Source organism: Onychostoma macrolepis, chromosome 24 (assembly GCF_012432095.1).
Source record: "Onychostoma macrolepis isolate SWU-2019 chromosome 24, ASM1243209v1, whole genome shotgun sequence".
Lineage (NCBI taxonomy): Eukaryota > Metazoa > Chordata > Actinopteri > Cypriniformes > Cyprinidae > Onychostoma > Onychostoma macrolepis.
The window spans coordinates 15,198,499-15,217,272 of record NC_081178.1 but is presented as its reverse complement, the minus strand read 5'-3'; the positions used below and the strand labels follow the sequence as shown (position 1 = coordinate 15,217,272).

At 38.3% G+C, this 18,774-nt stretch overlaps 1 protein-coding gene across 1 annotated transcript; it reads left to right on the top strand.

Annotated features, from left to right (window-relative positions):
* Positions 1–11,844: 11,844 nt before the first annotated feature.
* pi15a (peptidase inhibitor 15a) lies at positions 11,845–17,770 on the top strand. The gene is made up of 6 exons (XM_058765537.1): positions 11,845–12,033; positions 12,585–12,911; positions 13,675–13,793; positions 13,947–14,079; positions 14,412–14,527; positions 15,101–17,770. Exons 2-6 carry the CDS (start codon positions 12,633–12,635, stop codon positions 15,234–15,236), a joined length of 783 nt encoding a protein of 260 aa, XP_058621520.1. The 5' UTR covers positions 11,845–12,033; positions 12,585–12,632; the 3' UTR covers positions 15,237–17,770.
* Positions 17,771–18,774: the final 1,004 nt, after the last annotated feature.

The window sequence follows — 18,774 nt, the reverse complement described above, 5'->3', positions numbered from 1 at the left end:
ACAAAGCCTTTGAAAACTACAGGCATGTGTGTTGTAGCCGGATTGGAACTAAACTCTGTAGGAGTGCGGCCCTCAGGAGCTATGTTTGACATCCCTGGTCTATAACAACTAGTCTCAGCCTCAGACATCACACCCACGCACCGTTGGCTGAATGTCTGATGCATATGGCACACAAAATTGGAAACACTTTAGGAGTTCCGAAGTCATCATCAGATTGGTTAAATTATACAGGATTTCTGGAAGATGCGTGTGTCGTTTTCACGAATCCGGTTCATGGTCTTCCGTCAAGTCGCCATCAGAGGTCGCCCTAAAGTCTAAGCTTATTTGTGAGGGTCCACGTTCATTACTCAGTCAGTTTTTGTACTATGCTCTGTTGTGTGTTGGCTCTTCATTTACTGTGGGTGTCACGGAGGAGGAAAATAACACCGTGTCTGTGCCTGTAATGGCGGCTGCTGAACTCAGTAAGTCGCAAGCTCTGGGACATTAAAGTGTACTGATCGTTACTCAAGCGCGCTCCCAAGATGGCGGCCACAACAGCACCCAGTCATGTCATTGCTGCCATTCATGAGTCAAGTCAAGTCACAGCTGCTATTTCTGAGTCAAGTCAAGTAACAGCTGATCTTCATGAGTCAAGTAAAGTCACAGTTGATCGTCATGAATCAAGTCAAGTCACAGCTGCTATTTCTGACTCAAGTCAAGTCACAGTTGATCGTCATGAATCAAGTCAAGTCACAGTTGATATTCAAGAGTCTCGTCACCTCACAGCTGATCGTCCAGAGTCTCATCACGTCTCGTCTGTTCATCCAGAATCCTATCACTCCCTGTCTGTTGCACCCGGATATTCAAGGTCAGTCCTTCGATATCCCAGTCTGGTTTCCAGTGTAAAGGATGCACCGCTGGTGTCTGCACGAGCAGCTGGTATCCCCAAACCCATTCACTCTATGTGTTCTTGAACTAATTCTCCTGTCTGAAGCCCTTCCCATGATGGGGATTGCTTTGTGTTGCGTTTGGGCTGCGTACACCACCACAGAACTGCCCGAGGTGGCGACGCCCACTGTGATGTCTCCAGAGGTGGCGGCTGATGCTGCAGAACCTCTTGGGGTAGTGACGCTCGCTGCTGTGTTCTCTGAAGCGATGGCACTCGCTGCAGCTTCTCCAGAGGTGGTGGCTCATGCTGCAGAACCTCCCGAAGCAGCGGTGCTCGCTTCAGCTCCTTGTATGGTGGTGGCGCCCAGCAATGTACTCTCAGCCTGTCGTGTTGCGGTCAAAGAGACTGTTACTGCTGTAGAACCTCCAGAGGTGGAGGCAAGCGCTGAAGGAGGCCGCCTAGGAATCCTCGTCCTGTCTTGTCACGGCTATGAAGGCCACCTGTAAACTCTTGCCTTGCTCTGAACCGGCCAATGTGGCCATCTCTGAACTCTCGTCTTGTTCTGAATCAGTCTTGGAAGCTGATTGTGATCTGTCTGTCTGTCTAGATGCTGATTTTGAACTCTCTGTCTTTCCCCTTTCTGTCAATCTATCTGATCAGGAACTGTCAGTCTGTCCAGGATCAACCTATGAATTAGTTTTTGAATTGTCTGTCCATTTCCCCTAATGAGTCTGATTTTGAATTGCCTGACTTGCCAGTGTCTGTCACTGAACTGTCTGCTTCAACCTCTGTCAATGCCTTTGATTGTGAACTATTTGCCAGTCCCATTCCAGCCAAAGCACTTATTTATGAACTGTCTGTTAGTCTAGTTACTGTCAGAGGACCTGATTCTGAACAGTCTGTCTATCCAGCTTCAACCCCTGAACTGGCTGCCAATCCAGTACCCGCCAATGCATCCAATTGTGAACTGTCTGTTGGTTTGAATTCTGCAGTCAAATCTGCTTATGAACTGTTTTCTTGTCCAGTTCCAGTCAGTGAGTCAGGTTTTGAACTGTCTTCCTGTCCAGTTCCAGTCAATGAGTCAGATTTTGAACTGCCTGTCTGTACAGTTCCAGTCAATGAGTCAAATTTTGAATTGTTAGTTTGCTTATGGACTGTCTGTCTGCTCAGTTGCCACCAGGGAAAATATTGATGGACTTCCTATGTTCTCTGCCTCGGTCCTTGAGTCCGTACATGCTCTCTCTGTTTCTTGTGTCTCAGTTTTCCCTAGGTCCCAGTCTCTACTAAGGGTTCTTGCTCTGGTGGTCTTCTGCCCTGTCTGCTCCGCACTGGTGGGCTCCTACTCCGTCTGCTCCGCCGTGGAGGTCTTCTGCCCTGTCTGCTCCGCACTGGTGGGCTCCTACTCCGTCTGCTCCGCCGTGGAGGTCTTCTGCCCTGTCTGCTCTGCACTGGTGGGCTTCTGCTCTGTCTGCTCCGCCGTGGAGGCCTTCTGCCCTGTCTGCTCTGCACTGGTGGACTCCTGCTGCGTCTGCTCCGCCGTGGAGGTATTCTGCCCCGTCTGCTGCCCCGTGGTGGTCATCTGCTTCGCCCTGGTGGGCTCTAGTCCCGTCTGCTCTGCCTTGGTGCTCTGCTCTGCCGGCTTTGCCTCAGTTCCCAGTCTCTTCACTTCCTCACGGACCTGGCCCTCCGTCCCTCCCCCTGTTCCACCTCCGTTCCACTGCTCTCCTGGATTGTTCGGCAGTTAATACACAGAGCCGTAGTTCACTGACAAGCTACGCTAAAGCGCGTTCATAATCGAAGGCGAATCGTCTGCGATTATGAACGCGATATTGCCTAGCTTGTCAGTGAACTACGGCTCTGTGTATTAACTGCCGCTCCATCTGAAAGCAGGTGATGGCGATTTACTGCTAATCACGAAATCGGCTTTACTGACCAGATGCACATGATAATCAGATACGATTAATTGCACAGCCCTAATTTCCATGCCCCTAAACATGACCCATCACAAAACAAAACGTGATTGGTTGCTTTACCTGTTGTCATTTGGCCTCTTGGGCCGTCCTTGGCCATTCAAAGCGGCCAATGTTCCCAGACCTTCTGCTGTCAGTCTGAAAGTCTGGCTACACGACACTAATACCAACAGACGATAAAAACTGTTTTGCAAGTGATTCCAACGATATAGTTCCTCTATGTTATTATCATTTTAGTTGTGTGAGGACTTTGCTTTTAGAATTAGAATGATTATTAAAACTTTATAGTTATCATTGAAGTTATCATTCACTGTGTGAACGGGCCTTATGTCTTCACTCATCCATTTGTCCTTTTGTCAGAAGTAAAACAAGCTCATTGAGTAGCTTATGTCAGAAATAGAACAAAGCATTGTCTACGATGCTAGGCAAAGTTCTTTTGGTTTTTCACGCAACACTGCGACTCTGAACTATTTTCATTATTTGGTGGATTGCATTTAAATATGCTGTTTTTGTGGTATCTACAGTATGTATGGTCAATTAAAAAGGAATTATTGTTATTATTATTATCAATATAATCATTTGGGATATTCCAAAAACAGACTACAGAAAATGTTTTTTGAAAGCCTACATAAAATATTAAACTGGTGTAATAGATTTCAAAATGAATTGCCTGCACCAAATGTCCAAACTTTTATGAAGGTACATTCTTAGACAGACACCGTTATCATATCCAAACTGATCTTCAGGTACATGCCAAACCAGGAACTTTAAAGAAACCTGCTAATATTCCTGTAAAGTTTGTTCACTTGACAGTTTTTGCAGACGTTGTATGATGAAAAACACAGTGGGGAATAAATCTCCAAGAACATTTTGATTATAGGGAAAGGATTTATGATAGTTAGGATTTTAAAGACAAAGGCCAAATGAAAGTTGAATCTGCATCTATCTGGTCTAACACTTACTACAGCCACTGATTTCCAGTTGTAATGTTAACAGCACATGACATACATGTACCTATAGGTACATATACAGTATGTACACAAAACATGTCCATATATGCACAAGTTTATCCTCCTGCACATGTCTTTCTGTAGTTCATTTGGTATCACTTGGTACTAGCAACAATGTAAAGCTGTTTGCTTTAAAGCAATCTTTTCTATTAAATACTATCTAAATAAATGTGGCTTGACTTGACTGTAGTGCTGAATTGCAGAGCTGGTGCGAACATATACACAGGACTATGATCAGATACTTTCTTAACTGCTGTTTTCTCACCACTGTCATTTTTGTTGTATGTTTATTTTGTTATTGAGAGGAAAGCACACAACAAAAATGTATGTATTCATCCAAAAGCCACTCTCAGCAGCATGGGCGGTGTGGGGATGTTCATTAGCAGCATATCGCTGCAAATGAAAAAGACGAACAAAAGAAAATGAACTTTGCTGTGAGTATATTGACCTTTAATCTTTCAGAGCCAATCACTGGACATTTCATTTCCGAACTGCTGTGATATGTACAACAGCCAACAAATAAAACGTTGCATAATTTTGAATAAAACTGAACACGCTTTTAGCACCTCTCACTGGGCATTTGACTTTGAAGTTGTTGTGAAACGTGCAAGAAGGAAAGAATGTAATTTTGCAGAAATATTCTGATTGTAGGTTTTTCCAGGGTTGGCGTAGTGTTGATTTAGATATCTGCAAATTGTATTTTATTTAATTTTTTGCACTAATGTAAATAGCTAAGATATACGAAATAGCACTGCAATGTAATGTACACGTAAAAGGATGTTTCATGACAGTCAAGTATATAAGTAGATTGAACACTTCATCAGATCCAGTTCCCATACAGGAAATCTTTTATCTCTTTTGGAGAAATTTTCACTTTGAACTACTCACTATTCACTGAATTACTCACTCCTTTGAATCCTCTCAGAGTTAAACAATGCTTGGCAACTTGAATTAGAAAGTGTTATAATCTTGACAAAGACAGCAGTGTATAAAACACTATTCCTTTCTTCATCCCTTAAATTGCTTTGGACATACAACGTTTTCTCCAGTCAATTCAGATATTTTTATCCACGTGAAGAGACACATACAAATAATAAAAAAGCAGCCACACGTGATTTGGGTGTACGTCTGACATACAATATTAAGTTAAAATTGCGCATATGCAGTGCGATTTGGACATGCTCTTGAATTAGCCATGACAGGTAGAAAACCTTGGCTAGTCAATAAGGTTGAAACCGTCAGCTGCCAAAGCTGCAAGTCATCTTTCATCTGCTGTCTAGACAGCCTCAGGCCCTCTTTAGCCATGGCCAATCGGCTTTGCTCATTTTCACAACCAAGGGTGATCTGCAAGACCACGCTGCACACATTTATTACCACCACGGCCAGACCAGAGATGTGTTCCAAAGCCACTATAAACAGGTAAAATGTCAGAGCATTCTGTCTGTTCTCCAACATCACCATCTTCATGCACCATCCAAAGTACAATGGCAGTTCCAATAATGTGGTAGTTCACCCAAAAACAAAAATTTATTCTGTTTGGAATCTGTATGACTTGCGTTTTCAGTGGAATGTACAAAAACAGCTGAAACATTCTCCAAAACATCTGTGTTCCGCAGAAGAAAATCATACAGGTTTAGAATGACACAGTTTTCGACTTTTTGGGTGAGCTATACCAAGTTTATTATTATTAACTGAAACTAAAAAGATTTTTATTAATAAAAATATAGCTGAAACAATTTGTGTATATATACTGAAGCAGTAAAATGGCTGGAAATAAATAAAAACTAAAAACTAATACTGAAATATAAATAAATTACACCTAAATAGTAATATAAAAAAAAAATAATAATAATTAAAATGGTGAAAACATAAAACATTTTTACTAAAATGAATACTGAAAACATAAAAATATTATTCAAAATATTAATAAAAACTATGATAGAATATAAATAATACTAAAATAACACCATAATCAAACTTTAGTTTGGTGAAATACAGTGAATTTTCTCTAGGAAAATACTGTAATTGTATATTTGTATTTGTGCTTGATGTTGTATTCATGTACAACTTCATTCTCAGAAAAAGAAAAAAAAACCCACTGGCTAAGTTTAGACCTGCGGAGCATTTCGTGTTTATTCATACCGTCGGCGTTTACATCAGAACCTCTTGTGAAATGTCTGAGGATGGCCACAAAGCCAACTGCACCCACGCTAATAAGGTCCTGGCATCAAAGATGTCCATAAATGTCTTATATATGAGTGACAATATTTGGCTGTGCAGGAATGTAGTATGTTAAAAATAGCTACAGTAGCATGGAGATGCATGAGCATGTTCCCACATCTCAGCTTTATTTACTGTGTGCAAGACAAGGTTCGCCCTCCTAATGTGCAGGTGTTGTTTCTTATAGCTGCAGAAGATGTTTAACGTGTGGCTTAATGTAGTGTCTAGATTCCTCTAACTGCACCAAGGTTGCAGCTGGACCTGGCTTTGTGCAACACTATTTACACTTGATCTCGGTTTAAGAGCTCACTTTTGTATGCGCACTTGTCAAACAATGACAATAAGATTTTTTAAAACCTTTAAAGGACCCTGTGAAAGCATGTATCTAGACAACATGGTGGGAAACCAGACCAGCCCTTTCTCCTCATCTAATCATCAAAAATAATAGTTGGTTTCAATCAGGAAAATCTATACTACCTGGTGATATATAAATGGTGATGTGAAAGGACTTTTACACCTCTTTTGATAATTATGCAGTAATAGAAATATATTTCTGTCATGACATCTCTCTGAGAGTTTAGCATGGTAATGTACATGACAATGTGTATGGTCTTGGTCGGAATAGATCTGCTACACTGCTGCTGGTGCGGCAGAGCGAGTACCGAGACTTACCTGTACTACTACCACTGCCACAGACATGCTGCTGTGAGAATGAAAGAAATACTACTGCTGTATATGTAACATAAAATAACCCCCATGTAAAACATACATGAAATCACCCAATAGCAGATCCATACAGGTGGAGCTGGGGGAAGTGGAGGGTTTCTGAAGCATGCTGCAACTGCTTCAGCAAGCACTAGACGAGTATTTTAATGTTGGGCAACAAACTGTCTTTGGCTGCTTATGTGAAAACAAACCACCAACAACAATTTAAATCATAAATCATAATCATAACAACTTATCTCATAAATGTTGATTTTGTTGCTCAAATAGCATTTAAAATAGCTTATTTTTCAGGCTAGACCAGCCAGTGCGCATGCACTGTCCTAAGCGCATGTCTTAGAACGCTGACTGTTTCAATAGCAACCAGAACTTCTAACGGCAGCTGCCGTGACATGATGACTTTACCGATTAGTTATTGGCTCTTTTATTCAGAAGGTTTCCTTTGATAGAGCGGCCATATTGAGCATTGCATTTTCCCCATTCAAAACTATACGAGTGACACATCTTGGGTATTCTATAGTTTTTGATATATACACACTTGGTGGTGTAGCCTTTATATGACAAATGGGCACAGATGAATTATGTAATATTTAAAAAATATGTAATATTTTTAATTGAATGGACACACCAACTTTGATTACTGATAAAAAGGTTTAAAAATCATTTTTTGGTTTATTTTTTCCTTCCATCAAGTCATTGGCAATCACTAAAAGAGCCAAAACGTCTTGTTTTTATTTGTACAGTAAGCAGAATAATTACCAAGAATCAATAGCTCTGCCTTCGACATAAGCAAGGTGGTGTGTCAGAATGCTAGTTTGTCAGTCAAGTCTGAAGCAAGATAACTGAAACCTATAGCAAAGCTTTATGACAACAATGTCTCAAACTGACTGATATGCACAGTAAATCTAAACATCGATTAGATGAATTTTGAGCAATTTGTTACTGCACACGCTGTTATATTAATTATAATTCAAATGCATTTTCTTGACCACAATATTAATGTTGATAAGTGTTGAAAGGGTCGCTTTTGGTGAATTTTGAAAGTGGGCAGGGGTTTGAGCCAGTGCTTTATTTTCATATCTAATAATGTATTAAGCTAGTGACCTATTTCTATTTTAAAATGTGTCAAATTAAATAAAAAATTCAGATTTCCATTAATGTTTGTGAAAATAGGAATTTTCCATCTATGATTAGTAAATTTAAAGAACACTTTAAATCTTATATTACTATCATGAAAAAATAATAATTTATTATTTTAAATTGTATTTACAGGAAAGGCATGGAGAGGCAGGAAGAAGTGGAATCTCTGTTGCACTGTATGTCAGAGCGCTGACCACAAAGCTCCAATATGGCTTCGACAGTGTACACTAACTTAAGTGGAAATTTTATAATGCACTGTGAAATATCAAACAAGATATGCTTTTTGAAAATAATGGTATTAATTCCATGCAGTAACATGAAAACAAAGGTTGTATGTGGCCAAAAAACAATGTGAAACAAATGGACATATCATAATAAAAGGATATGACGTGGATAAGCCGCTATATATTGACACTCCACCTTATGCTTACGTCTATATACAGTATCATCTCAATAAGAACTGGATGTGCACATTTTTAAGCACAAAACATTCTAATGATTTCCACACTGGAAAGGTCTGTGCCTTTCAATGACTACAAACAAAAACAAATTCTCAGTGACTGTTCGAATCAAATCACAGCTGCCGCGTAGCTTTCAAATCCGACCCCTGAGGGCAGACTCTGGTTTTGCTAGTCTGGAGGCAGCTGTGTTTTAGTTTCATTCACACACCGATGACTGCTAAGTGATTTTCCTAGACATGCTGTTCTCTGCCAGAGAAGAAACTAAAGCATTCGGGTGGAGTTCACAGCTGTGAGTTTGTGTCTGAACGCATGGGCCGAAAGCACACTGATGAACTCCATCATGTGTAGCCTCTTTTGCGTCTAACCCTGTTGGCATCAGCAGAGCTTCTGCGGGGCCACTGAGGGAGTGTGAGGGGAAACTTGGAACGAGGCAATAAGTAAATAAATGTTCTGTCTGAAAAGAGTGGGCTTCTCCGTAACAGTCCTCTACTCTTAGACTATCCCCCACAAATGAGAAGTGATTGTTTGTTTGACTGTGTAATCATTAAACGTGGTCTAATTACCTGTGGCAGCGGTGACTGTTGATGTTATAGATTAACATTTGGATTTGAGAGACCCGAAAGACTTGAAATAACACAGGGAGACCACATTTTTTGATGGCTAATGTATATTCCCTTGTCTTACAACAACGCAAGGAATGAATCCTTGGTCAAGTAAGGAGACGGCAGATATCTTTTCTGTTAAACGAGATGGCCGAAGCATGTGTGCATAAATGAACATCTGTCCAGTGTGCATCAGTAAAATGAGGGCAGGTGCAGTGAGGTCATGGTAAAGGCTGTTTATTAGTATGTTCACACTAAATTTGGATTGGGCTGCTGATGGAGGTTGATGTTTTGACGCAGGGGGAGGGTGAATTTGTTTTGACTGTCGATGTTACTTGACTTGTAATGGCACAATTGACGTTTCTTTTTAAATGGTGTACCAATCTAGATATATGGAGTAGATCTAACACTATGATTTTCCCACAGGGAGCACAGACTGTTCGATAAAAACCAACAGCTTTCACAACGTATACTGTATGTCGGCTTCATTTCTCACAATTCTAGCTCTTGAAGACTATCACTTCCAAGAAAGTTTGGAAACCACTGCTGTTTGTGTGGAGGATGGGGCTGCTTCTGCGTCACGTTGCTTTAATTTGTCCTCCGGCTGCCAAAGAAAATGATTTGACTGCTGAGGGTGTTTTGCTCTTGGCTCACTAACTGCTATGGCACACCGGATTGGCTTGATTCCGACGCTGAACAAGTGCAATCTGTACAATCTAATGAATTATTATAAATAAGACAAAGAAAATAAAGTGGAGAGCAATAGCCCTAAAGTATAAAACTGCTGGACTTCCCCCAGTTATTCTTGAATGTCCTAATTACTGACCATTTAAGCCAGTATAAGACTATTATTGTATTGTAACTATATACTTTATAGTGCAGCCTAACTGACAGACCTTTAAACCAGTTTACAGTCTATAAAAACAAACTCAGTTTAAGTGATTGATTAACAAGAGAATAACACTGCATATGGATGCTAGGCATAAAATGTTGAATGAATGCTGAATAAATAAGCTTTCCATTGATGTATGGTTTGTTAGGATCTGACAATATTTGGATGAGATACAACTATTTGAAAATCTGGAATCTGAGGGTGCAAAGAAATCTAAATATTGAGAAAATTGCCTTTAAAGTTGTCCAAATGAAGTTCTTAGCAATGCATATTACTAATCAAAAATTAAGTTTTGATACATTTACAGTAAGAAATTGACAAAATATCTTCATGGAACATGATCTTTATGTAATATCCTAATGATTTTTGGCATAAAAGAAAAATCGATCATTTTGACCCATGCAATGTATTTTTGGCTATTGCTACAAATATACCCCAGCGACTTAAGACTGGTTTTGTGGTCCAGGGTCACATATGGTATAGGAGACCCACATGACTTGAGTTGTATTACCTGACAGTCCTCAAATCTAATTGGTTGAGCCGCACTCCAAGAGTGCAGATATAAAAGTACAACATCACTTGGATTTTTACTTATTATGTCACTTCACTTGTCTCTGTTTGTTCCAGGCAGGTATAGTTTGTGAAATCTTGGTGGGAATTTTTCTATGGGTTACACTAGTAGATAGCGGCTTAATGAGTGATTCTTTTATTTTTTTTAATTATTTTTAGATAGGACAGGTGGACAGGGAACAAAGTGGGAAAGAGAGAGAGGGGGATGGGACTGGGAAAAGTCTGTGAGCCGGGACTCAAACTCGGGATGCCCGACGTGCAACGGCACCAACAATGAGTGATTCTTCGATCATTAATTTAACCGATTCATTGAAAAACACTTTTCAGAGATTTTTTACATTATGTCTGCATCACAGCAGAACAAGTCGGACGACACTCAGACAGATTTCTAACCTGCGTGCATCTCAAGGTGATTAGTTTTACTCAGATTTTGCTCATCTCTAACAAGCCTATTCACTTGCTCGATTTGTTAAAAAACAACAAGTATTATAAATAATATTATGGGTTATTGAAGGATTTGTTCAAAAACACTGAACCATGCAAAAACGAAACAAGTGATGAAAATGAATCATTGAATAATTCACTCAAGCAGTTAGTTCAATCCTGCAGTCATGAAACAAGTGATAAAAATGAGTCATTGAATAATTCACTCAAACAATTTGTTAAAAAACACTGAATAATTTAGGAATGAAAGAAATGGATGCACTACTGTGATTTGCAGTTGTTTTGCTGTTGTTTGTTTGGAACAGTTTTTGTTGGTGTAAAAACAAAGCAACTGGTAATAAATGTGTCTAAAATGTAAATCACTGTTTTACATTCTTGTTTATTGAAGTGTATATCACTCACTGCCACACTGTTTGTGAATCCGTGGCTTAATAAAGTCCTAGTTCACCACACAAAAGAGGGCCATCTTTGGATTCTTACTTTAAAACAGTACATCAGTGTTTTGGTTTGTGATAACAGCACTCTTTGTGCTTTTTGTAGCCTACTAATAATTTACACAATTGAATGATAGATTTCTAAAAGAATTTTAAGTAAATAAATATCGGACCATTATATTAATATCTGAGACACCCTGTACTAAAAGCAGTAACAGGCATTTAAACAAAATTAGTTACAACACTCCCTGGTTTATTAATACTCATATATTTGTTAATTTGGAGCCTCTTTATTATCCATCGCAATGGACTAAGCTGCATTTCGGGGTCACAGGATTATTCACTTGCTTATCTTATGTTTTCTTTTCTACTCACGCCAGCTGTGCAAACTAAAAGCAGATGTTTTGATTAAGCCTGCTTGGATCTGCCAGGAAATGGATAAAAGAAACGCAGTATTACGTCTCAGATGATGTCACGCTTCAGGTGACGGATGGGGCGGAACCCCGCGCACCTTCAAAGCCGGAACACTTCCTGAACCGGTACCTCAGCCGTATATAAACCCGCAGCGCTTCTCAGCAGGGAGAGGGAGAGAGAAAGAGCTCTCGAGTTCACAGAGAATCAAAGCTGCTGCTGCTGGACAGACTGAGGCAGTAAGGAGAATTGTTTATATCCACAAGCTGCTCTAGCATCTCTTGGAAGGTAGGAACATTATTTATTTTTATTTTTTTTTGTGCACGAGCAATCTTTTATACTTAGATTGTATGTTGGTAAACTGATTTGTGGATTGTAGAGATGTATATTGAATGACTAGTTGAATTTCATGTTATTTCTTTTAAGAAAAACCAAAACGTTTTATTTCTATAAATGTCAACATTATGCTAAATACTTTTGCAAAATGAGTTTTCAGTCAGCTTTTTAAATTATTTAAAAATGGGTGTGTCTTTTTTTTTTTTTGTTTTTTGTTTTTTTTATATGACACTGGTGGCTATATTTTGAAAAGTGGTGTCAAAGTTAAAACCTGCATTCATACGTTCATTGCACTTCTACAATCAGTATGAATTGAATTACTGATGATGAGTATTAGTTCTGAAAACTAGTAGAAATTGTATAAATTATTCTGAAAAGCAAAGATGCAATAATGATAAGAATGTGTTTATAGTGTTGGCTCTATGGTACAGGAAGGGTCAAATGACATAATATAGTTTATTGCATTCTCTAATGAATGGGAATCGTTTATGTTTCACATGCAGATTGTGCAAAAGGAGTAGAAACCTCTCGCCACATCCCAGCCATCAATCATGAATGAAAACCGCTTGGCTATCAACATTCTGCTCTTGTGTATATCCTGTGGAGCAAGTGCACTGGCAGCCTTCAGTCCCACTGCCTCTTCATCTCTTCCAGCAACCAATTTCACTGATATTGGCTCTGCGCCTCCAAAATATCTCAGCGAGGCTGCAAACCTTCCCAAGACCAGACGGAAACGTTATATTTCCCAGAACGATATGCTTGCGATACTTGATTACCATAATAAAGTCAGAGGGAAAGTTTTCCCCCCAGCCTCAAACATGGAATATATGGTAAGTCACTTACAATAATTACCATTTTTGAAATAAGTAGCATATGATACAATCAGGAACAGTTTGGACTTCAGAAAAAATTTCTGCTTGTTTGAACTTTTGCTCTACACCCTCACAGCAGTTCACTGGGTTCAGTTGTTTTATTTATTTGATTGTATAATTACCTGGCACTTTGCCTGGAAAGCGCATTGCTGCTGTTGTAGTTGGACACGTGAGTGTTGCACATGTAACTGCGCTCATCACAGGATGCAGAAATGACATACTTCTCGTGTCCATTTGGCACCAGCAGCTGTTGAGCAGATTTAATTGGCTCGGACCACCAGAGTAGATCCTCTGCAGCATAGATCAATGTGCTAAGACTACAGCTAAGCACTGAAATCCAAAAGTGCACAGTCATGGGAAATGCTGTATCAGATATGTTTCAATGGCTCCAAATGTTAGATTTTCTTTAATAATTTTCAGATTTTACCAATATTAAAGGGGTAAAGCTTATTGAATGATCTACTGTGGTGAATACAACTAATTTTTCCAGCATAAAATTAATATTTGTTAATGCATATCCATGGTTTATCATCAATAAAATCAGTGTTATTGTTCTTATTGGGGAAACTTTGCTTTTTGATCTTCCTATTGTGGACATAATTTCATTTCTGTGGGTGGGAATTTTAAGAAACCCATCATCAAAATGAATAATTTCTGCAATTATGCAATTAATAAATTAATTTATTTTAGTGGACTAATAAAAGTGTATTACATGTCTCAGGTCTGGGATGACACTCTTGCAAAGACGGCTGAACAGTGGGCATCCACGTGTATGTGGGAGCACGGTCCTCGCAATCTTCTTAGATTTCTTGGTCAAAACCTTTCAGTCCGAACAGGAAGGTATGCATCTTCACCATCATTCCCAGTTTATGATCAGTGATGTTTCCTGTGGTTATTTTCCACTATACCAATAGACATTTGGGCCTGAAAGTGCAAGGAAGGCATTCCATCATACCATAATGAGATTTGGTGCTATGTTTGGATTGTTTACAGATACAGGTCCATTTTGCAGCTGGTAAAGCCCTGGTATGATGAAGTGAAGGACTATTCTTTTCCCTATCCTCGAGACTGCAATCCCAGATGTCCCCTTAAGTGCTACGGGCCTATGTGCACTCATTATACACAAGTGAGTTGATGATGATGTTTGTATAATTAATTTCTTCAGGTGCACAACTGTTCAAAAGTTTGGGGTCAGTTATATATTTATTTTATTATTTATATATATATATATATAATTTTTTTTTTTTTTAATGAATACTTTTATTCAGCAAAGAAGCATTATATTGATCAAAAGTGACAGTAAAGACATTAAGATTTCTGTATCAAAGAAATTCTGTTCTTTTGAACTTTCTATTCATCAAATAATTCTGGAAAAAATATATCCGATTTCACTGAAATGGTAAAATAGTTCACGGTGGTAAATATCATTCAAATTTGACCGTTGCTTGTTTTTACCAGATGGTGTGGGCAACCTCAAATAAAGTAGGATGTGCCATCAACACATGCCATAATATGAATGTTTGGGGCTCAGTATGGAAGAGGGCAACATACTTGGTGTGCAACTATTCTCCAAAGTAAGTATCTGTTTTCTTGTGCTTTAGCTAAGCTAAACTGCTAAACCCAAGAGTGAAACTTTTCAGTAACATAATTAGGCTAAGCCAGCAACCTGACGCGTCTCTGTTAAAAACATTTTTGACGTGGACATCCATGGGTCTTTTGGTTCAAAGACCTAGACGACCTCTTGCATTCCTGCCGCATGTGGAATTTTAGCGGAATTCTGCCTCTAATTCCAGAATCAAAGCACCATAATCTTGTGTGGCTGGTGACTTGTGACTGACTTGTGACCTCCTTTTTTCAGTCTTCTGAGGCGGTGCACTTGAGAAAATTCTTAGGCTACTGCAGAGCAAGTTATTTATAAACTCTAGTTAAGACCTGGCTTGCTAGCTGAGAGCTAGTTAAAGTAGATGCAGATTGATTTAAAGCTTGTCTTCTCAATATAGAAGCACAGTTAGAAATGGAATTGTAGGCTAGTAATTGCACTTTTATTTTGTCAAAGGTCATTTCAAACTAGCAAACACCTCATACAGCATGGTTCATTTTGTCCGTTGGTGTGTCATTGACAGTGTTGTTGCCATTTTTGTTTACAGGGGGAACTGGATTGGTGAGGCCCCTTATAAAGTAGGTGTTCCTTGCTCCATGTGCCCTCCGAGCTATGGAGGATCATGCAGTAACAACATGTGCTTTCCTGCTGTGAACTCAAATTACCTGCACTGGTTTAAATAAACACAGACAGACAGAATGCACATGCCCCATCACAGAGACACTGTCCCTCATGGGAATTTGCACAACATTCCTGTAACACCCTGTTTTTGTTTTTTAAATATATGGGCCATATAGGACCATGGGTTGCAAGGCAGCATTTTTTAAAGATATGTACATAACTTATTTTTCAATGTTTATACCATGTATTATATTGTTTTGTGTATAAACCCAATGGTTTATTTCCTGAGAGGGAATCTACTGTGATCTGTCAAGACATGATTGGTGCTTACAGTATTCAACTGTAAAGGCCCATTCACACCAAGGACGATAAAGATATAGTTCTAAAAATCGTTCTCCATATTAAAGAATCCACACCACAGCTATAACGATAAAGACACCGAGAAACGATATCGTTGGAATCCCTTTCAGAATGATTTTTTTCCATCTGATGAACGATACAAACATTGACACCCAATCAGAAACCATCGTGCTATAACGAGCTTGAATTTAAAGCGGCAGACGACCCTGCACTTAGAATAAACAGATTATGTTGGCGCCAATAGCCTTGTAGTTAGTGCGCCAACATATAGTGCAACTGCACTCACGGCGACCCAAGTTCGATTCCCGTCTCGAGGTCCTTTGCCGATCCCGCCACCGCCCGCTCTCTCTACCCAATGCTTTCCTGTCAGCTCTCTACTGTCCTGTCCCAATAAACGCCCATAAACAGAACTTAAAAAAAGAATAAACCGACTATATCGTCCACTGGTGTGGTCGCTAATGTCTTTATAGTTATCGTTCTTGGTGTGAACAGGGCTTAACTCTACTCAGAGAACACAAGGCGCAATTGCCAAAACTCCCATCAGGCTTTGTTGGCAAGTCTTAACGTTGCAAATTGTCTATAGTGCTAGACTAGTCTTAATAGTCTTAAAGGGCTAGTTGACCCAAAATGAAAATTCTGTGATTTTACTCGTTCTGAACTCAAATGGCTTTCTTTTATCTGTGGAAGACAAAATAATATATTTTGTAGAACTCTTCAGCTGTTTTTGTGTATATTATGAAAGTCAGAAAAGTCGTATGGAATTTCACACCTCCTTTTTGGAGTTTGAAAGTTTTGGAACCCACTGACATTAATTGTACACACAAAAATTACTAAAACATTCTCCGTTTCCTTTTGTGTCCCACAGAAGAAAGTTTGTCATTTTATTCATCTTCATGTCATTCCAAACTTGTATGAATTTTTTTTTTATTTATTGTTTTTATTCTGCAGAACACAAAATGAGATATTTTGAAAAATGTTGGTTGCCAAACCGTTTCGGTTTCCATTGACTTCCTTTGCATGGACTAAAAATATAAAAGTCAATAGGAAACATTAACTGTTTGGTTACCAGCGTTCCTCCAAGTATGTTCTTTTATGTTTTTGCAGGTTTGGAACAACATGAGGGTGTGTGAATAATTTTTCATTTTTGGGTGAACCGTCAATTTAAATCGGTGTAATCCGTTTACTTTAGTTCATGCAGCCTGTTTTGTGTGATGTCATATCTATTAAACCTGGAGGTTGACTTTTGGTGCTTCAGTTCAGATGTTAAGCTAGCTCTTCTTGAACTGAGCTGGGACACAACAGTACTTCGCTGGTTTGAATACACTCACTTGCATTCTTGGTAATGCTTTGCTTTTGGTCTTCCTTTTTGGAAGGTTTCCACATGCTTAAAGCCTACAAACCTCTTCTTGGGGCTTAGAAATTGTGGAATGTTGATTAGAAATCATTTGGAAAAAACTGCATTTTGCAACCCCAGAAAGAACATTTAGTGAGATTGCTAATCATGCTGTAACCTCATGAAATGTTGAGGCAGATTAACATGGAAACATGTTTAATGTGTAAGTGCACCTTAAAATGTTTTTTTTTTTTTTTTTTTAATGTTTCTATTTAGAAAGCTGTCATTAATGGTGATTTTTATCATTTGTACATACTTTTTATTATGATTTCAGCAGTATAGTCTCTACAATGCATGCATAACAGTGGCACACTATTGCATTGTGTAGATTTCACTCTTTGAACTGCATCACACAAGCACTTAGGAAATCTACCAAGCAGTACTCTGCGGTAATCTTGACATGGAGGAGGGGATATAAAGAGCTATTTGTCCCTATTCAGCATGGTCAACATGACTTCATTTATTGAAATTGTATTTTGTGTTAAATTTTGTTCTGTAAAATATTATTTTTCAATTTTGTCATAGACTGCATCTTTTACTGTTTATTTGTCTTTGCAGACCTTTTTTTTTTTTTTTTTTTAAATGTGCTAAACAAGTTATGGTGCTAGATTTAATGAGCATAATGTTAATTGTGTATTTGCACCTATTGTTAACACATCATATACAGTACATAAATGGCTACTGTATTTCAGTAACACTTTATTTATCATTTGAAATAAGCTGTACATAGCCTTTTTGTACAAATCTTTTTTTTTTTTTATATATAAAATTTGTTATTTAAACTTGTAATTTTGTGTCTCATTGCAAAGCGACAACACTGTCTAAAAGTTTGGGGTCAGTAATATTTTAAGAAATTTATACTTTCATTCAGCAAGAGTGCATTAAAGTGACAGTAAATTCAATTATGGTTTCACAGATTTAATTTTTAAATAAATGCTGTTCATTTTAACTTTCTATTCATAAAATAATCCTGAGAAAAAGTATCCACAAAAATATTAAGCAGCCTTTTTATAAACTGATAATAACAAGAAATGTTTCCTACTCAACATATTAGAATGGTTTCTGAAGGATCATGTGACACTAAAGACTGGGGTAATGGCTGCTGAATAAATCACATTTTAAAATATAAGTAGAAAAGTGTGTGTATATATAGAAAAAGAGAGAGATTGAGATTGAAGTATTATTTCACAGTATTCTTTTTTTATTTTATTTTTTTAATCAATTAAATGCAGCCTTTGCTGGCATAAGGACCTTCAAGATCATTCAAAGATCTTACCAACCCCAAACTTTTGAAAGTTTTCAAATAACACCCATCAGCAACAAATATTTTTGGTGAGATTTTTGGATCAAGACTAGTTGTTGAAAGACATCATCAGTGCAGGTCGAGGGTTGAAATGATTTTGGCCTTCGGCTTGCAAGCAAAAACAAATACAATCAGAAACCTAAGAATTATTTGAAGTATATGTGTTTTATAGAAGTATAAACAATACCACCACCCTTGCTGACTATTTAAATTAATGTTGTATTTATACTTTTTAATCAGACTGCTTGCTGACATATTTTGTATTGTTGAATAAAGCTGAAAACCATTTTGCTTCACAGTTTGTTTTTCTTGAAATGTGTTAATCAGAAATCTTAATCAGTTCCACATTCCCTCCTTTCTTTGTCCACCCATTCCCTTCTCTCGTTTTCTCTCTCTCTCTCTTTACACTGAAACAGACAGAGCTGATAGTAATTATGTGATCTTCTGAGGAACTCTTTCTCATCTCTGCTCTTTTGATGCTCCGTTTACAGTTTCACTTAAGCATTGTAATTTTAAGACCACTTCCTTGATATGAAAACTGGTT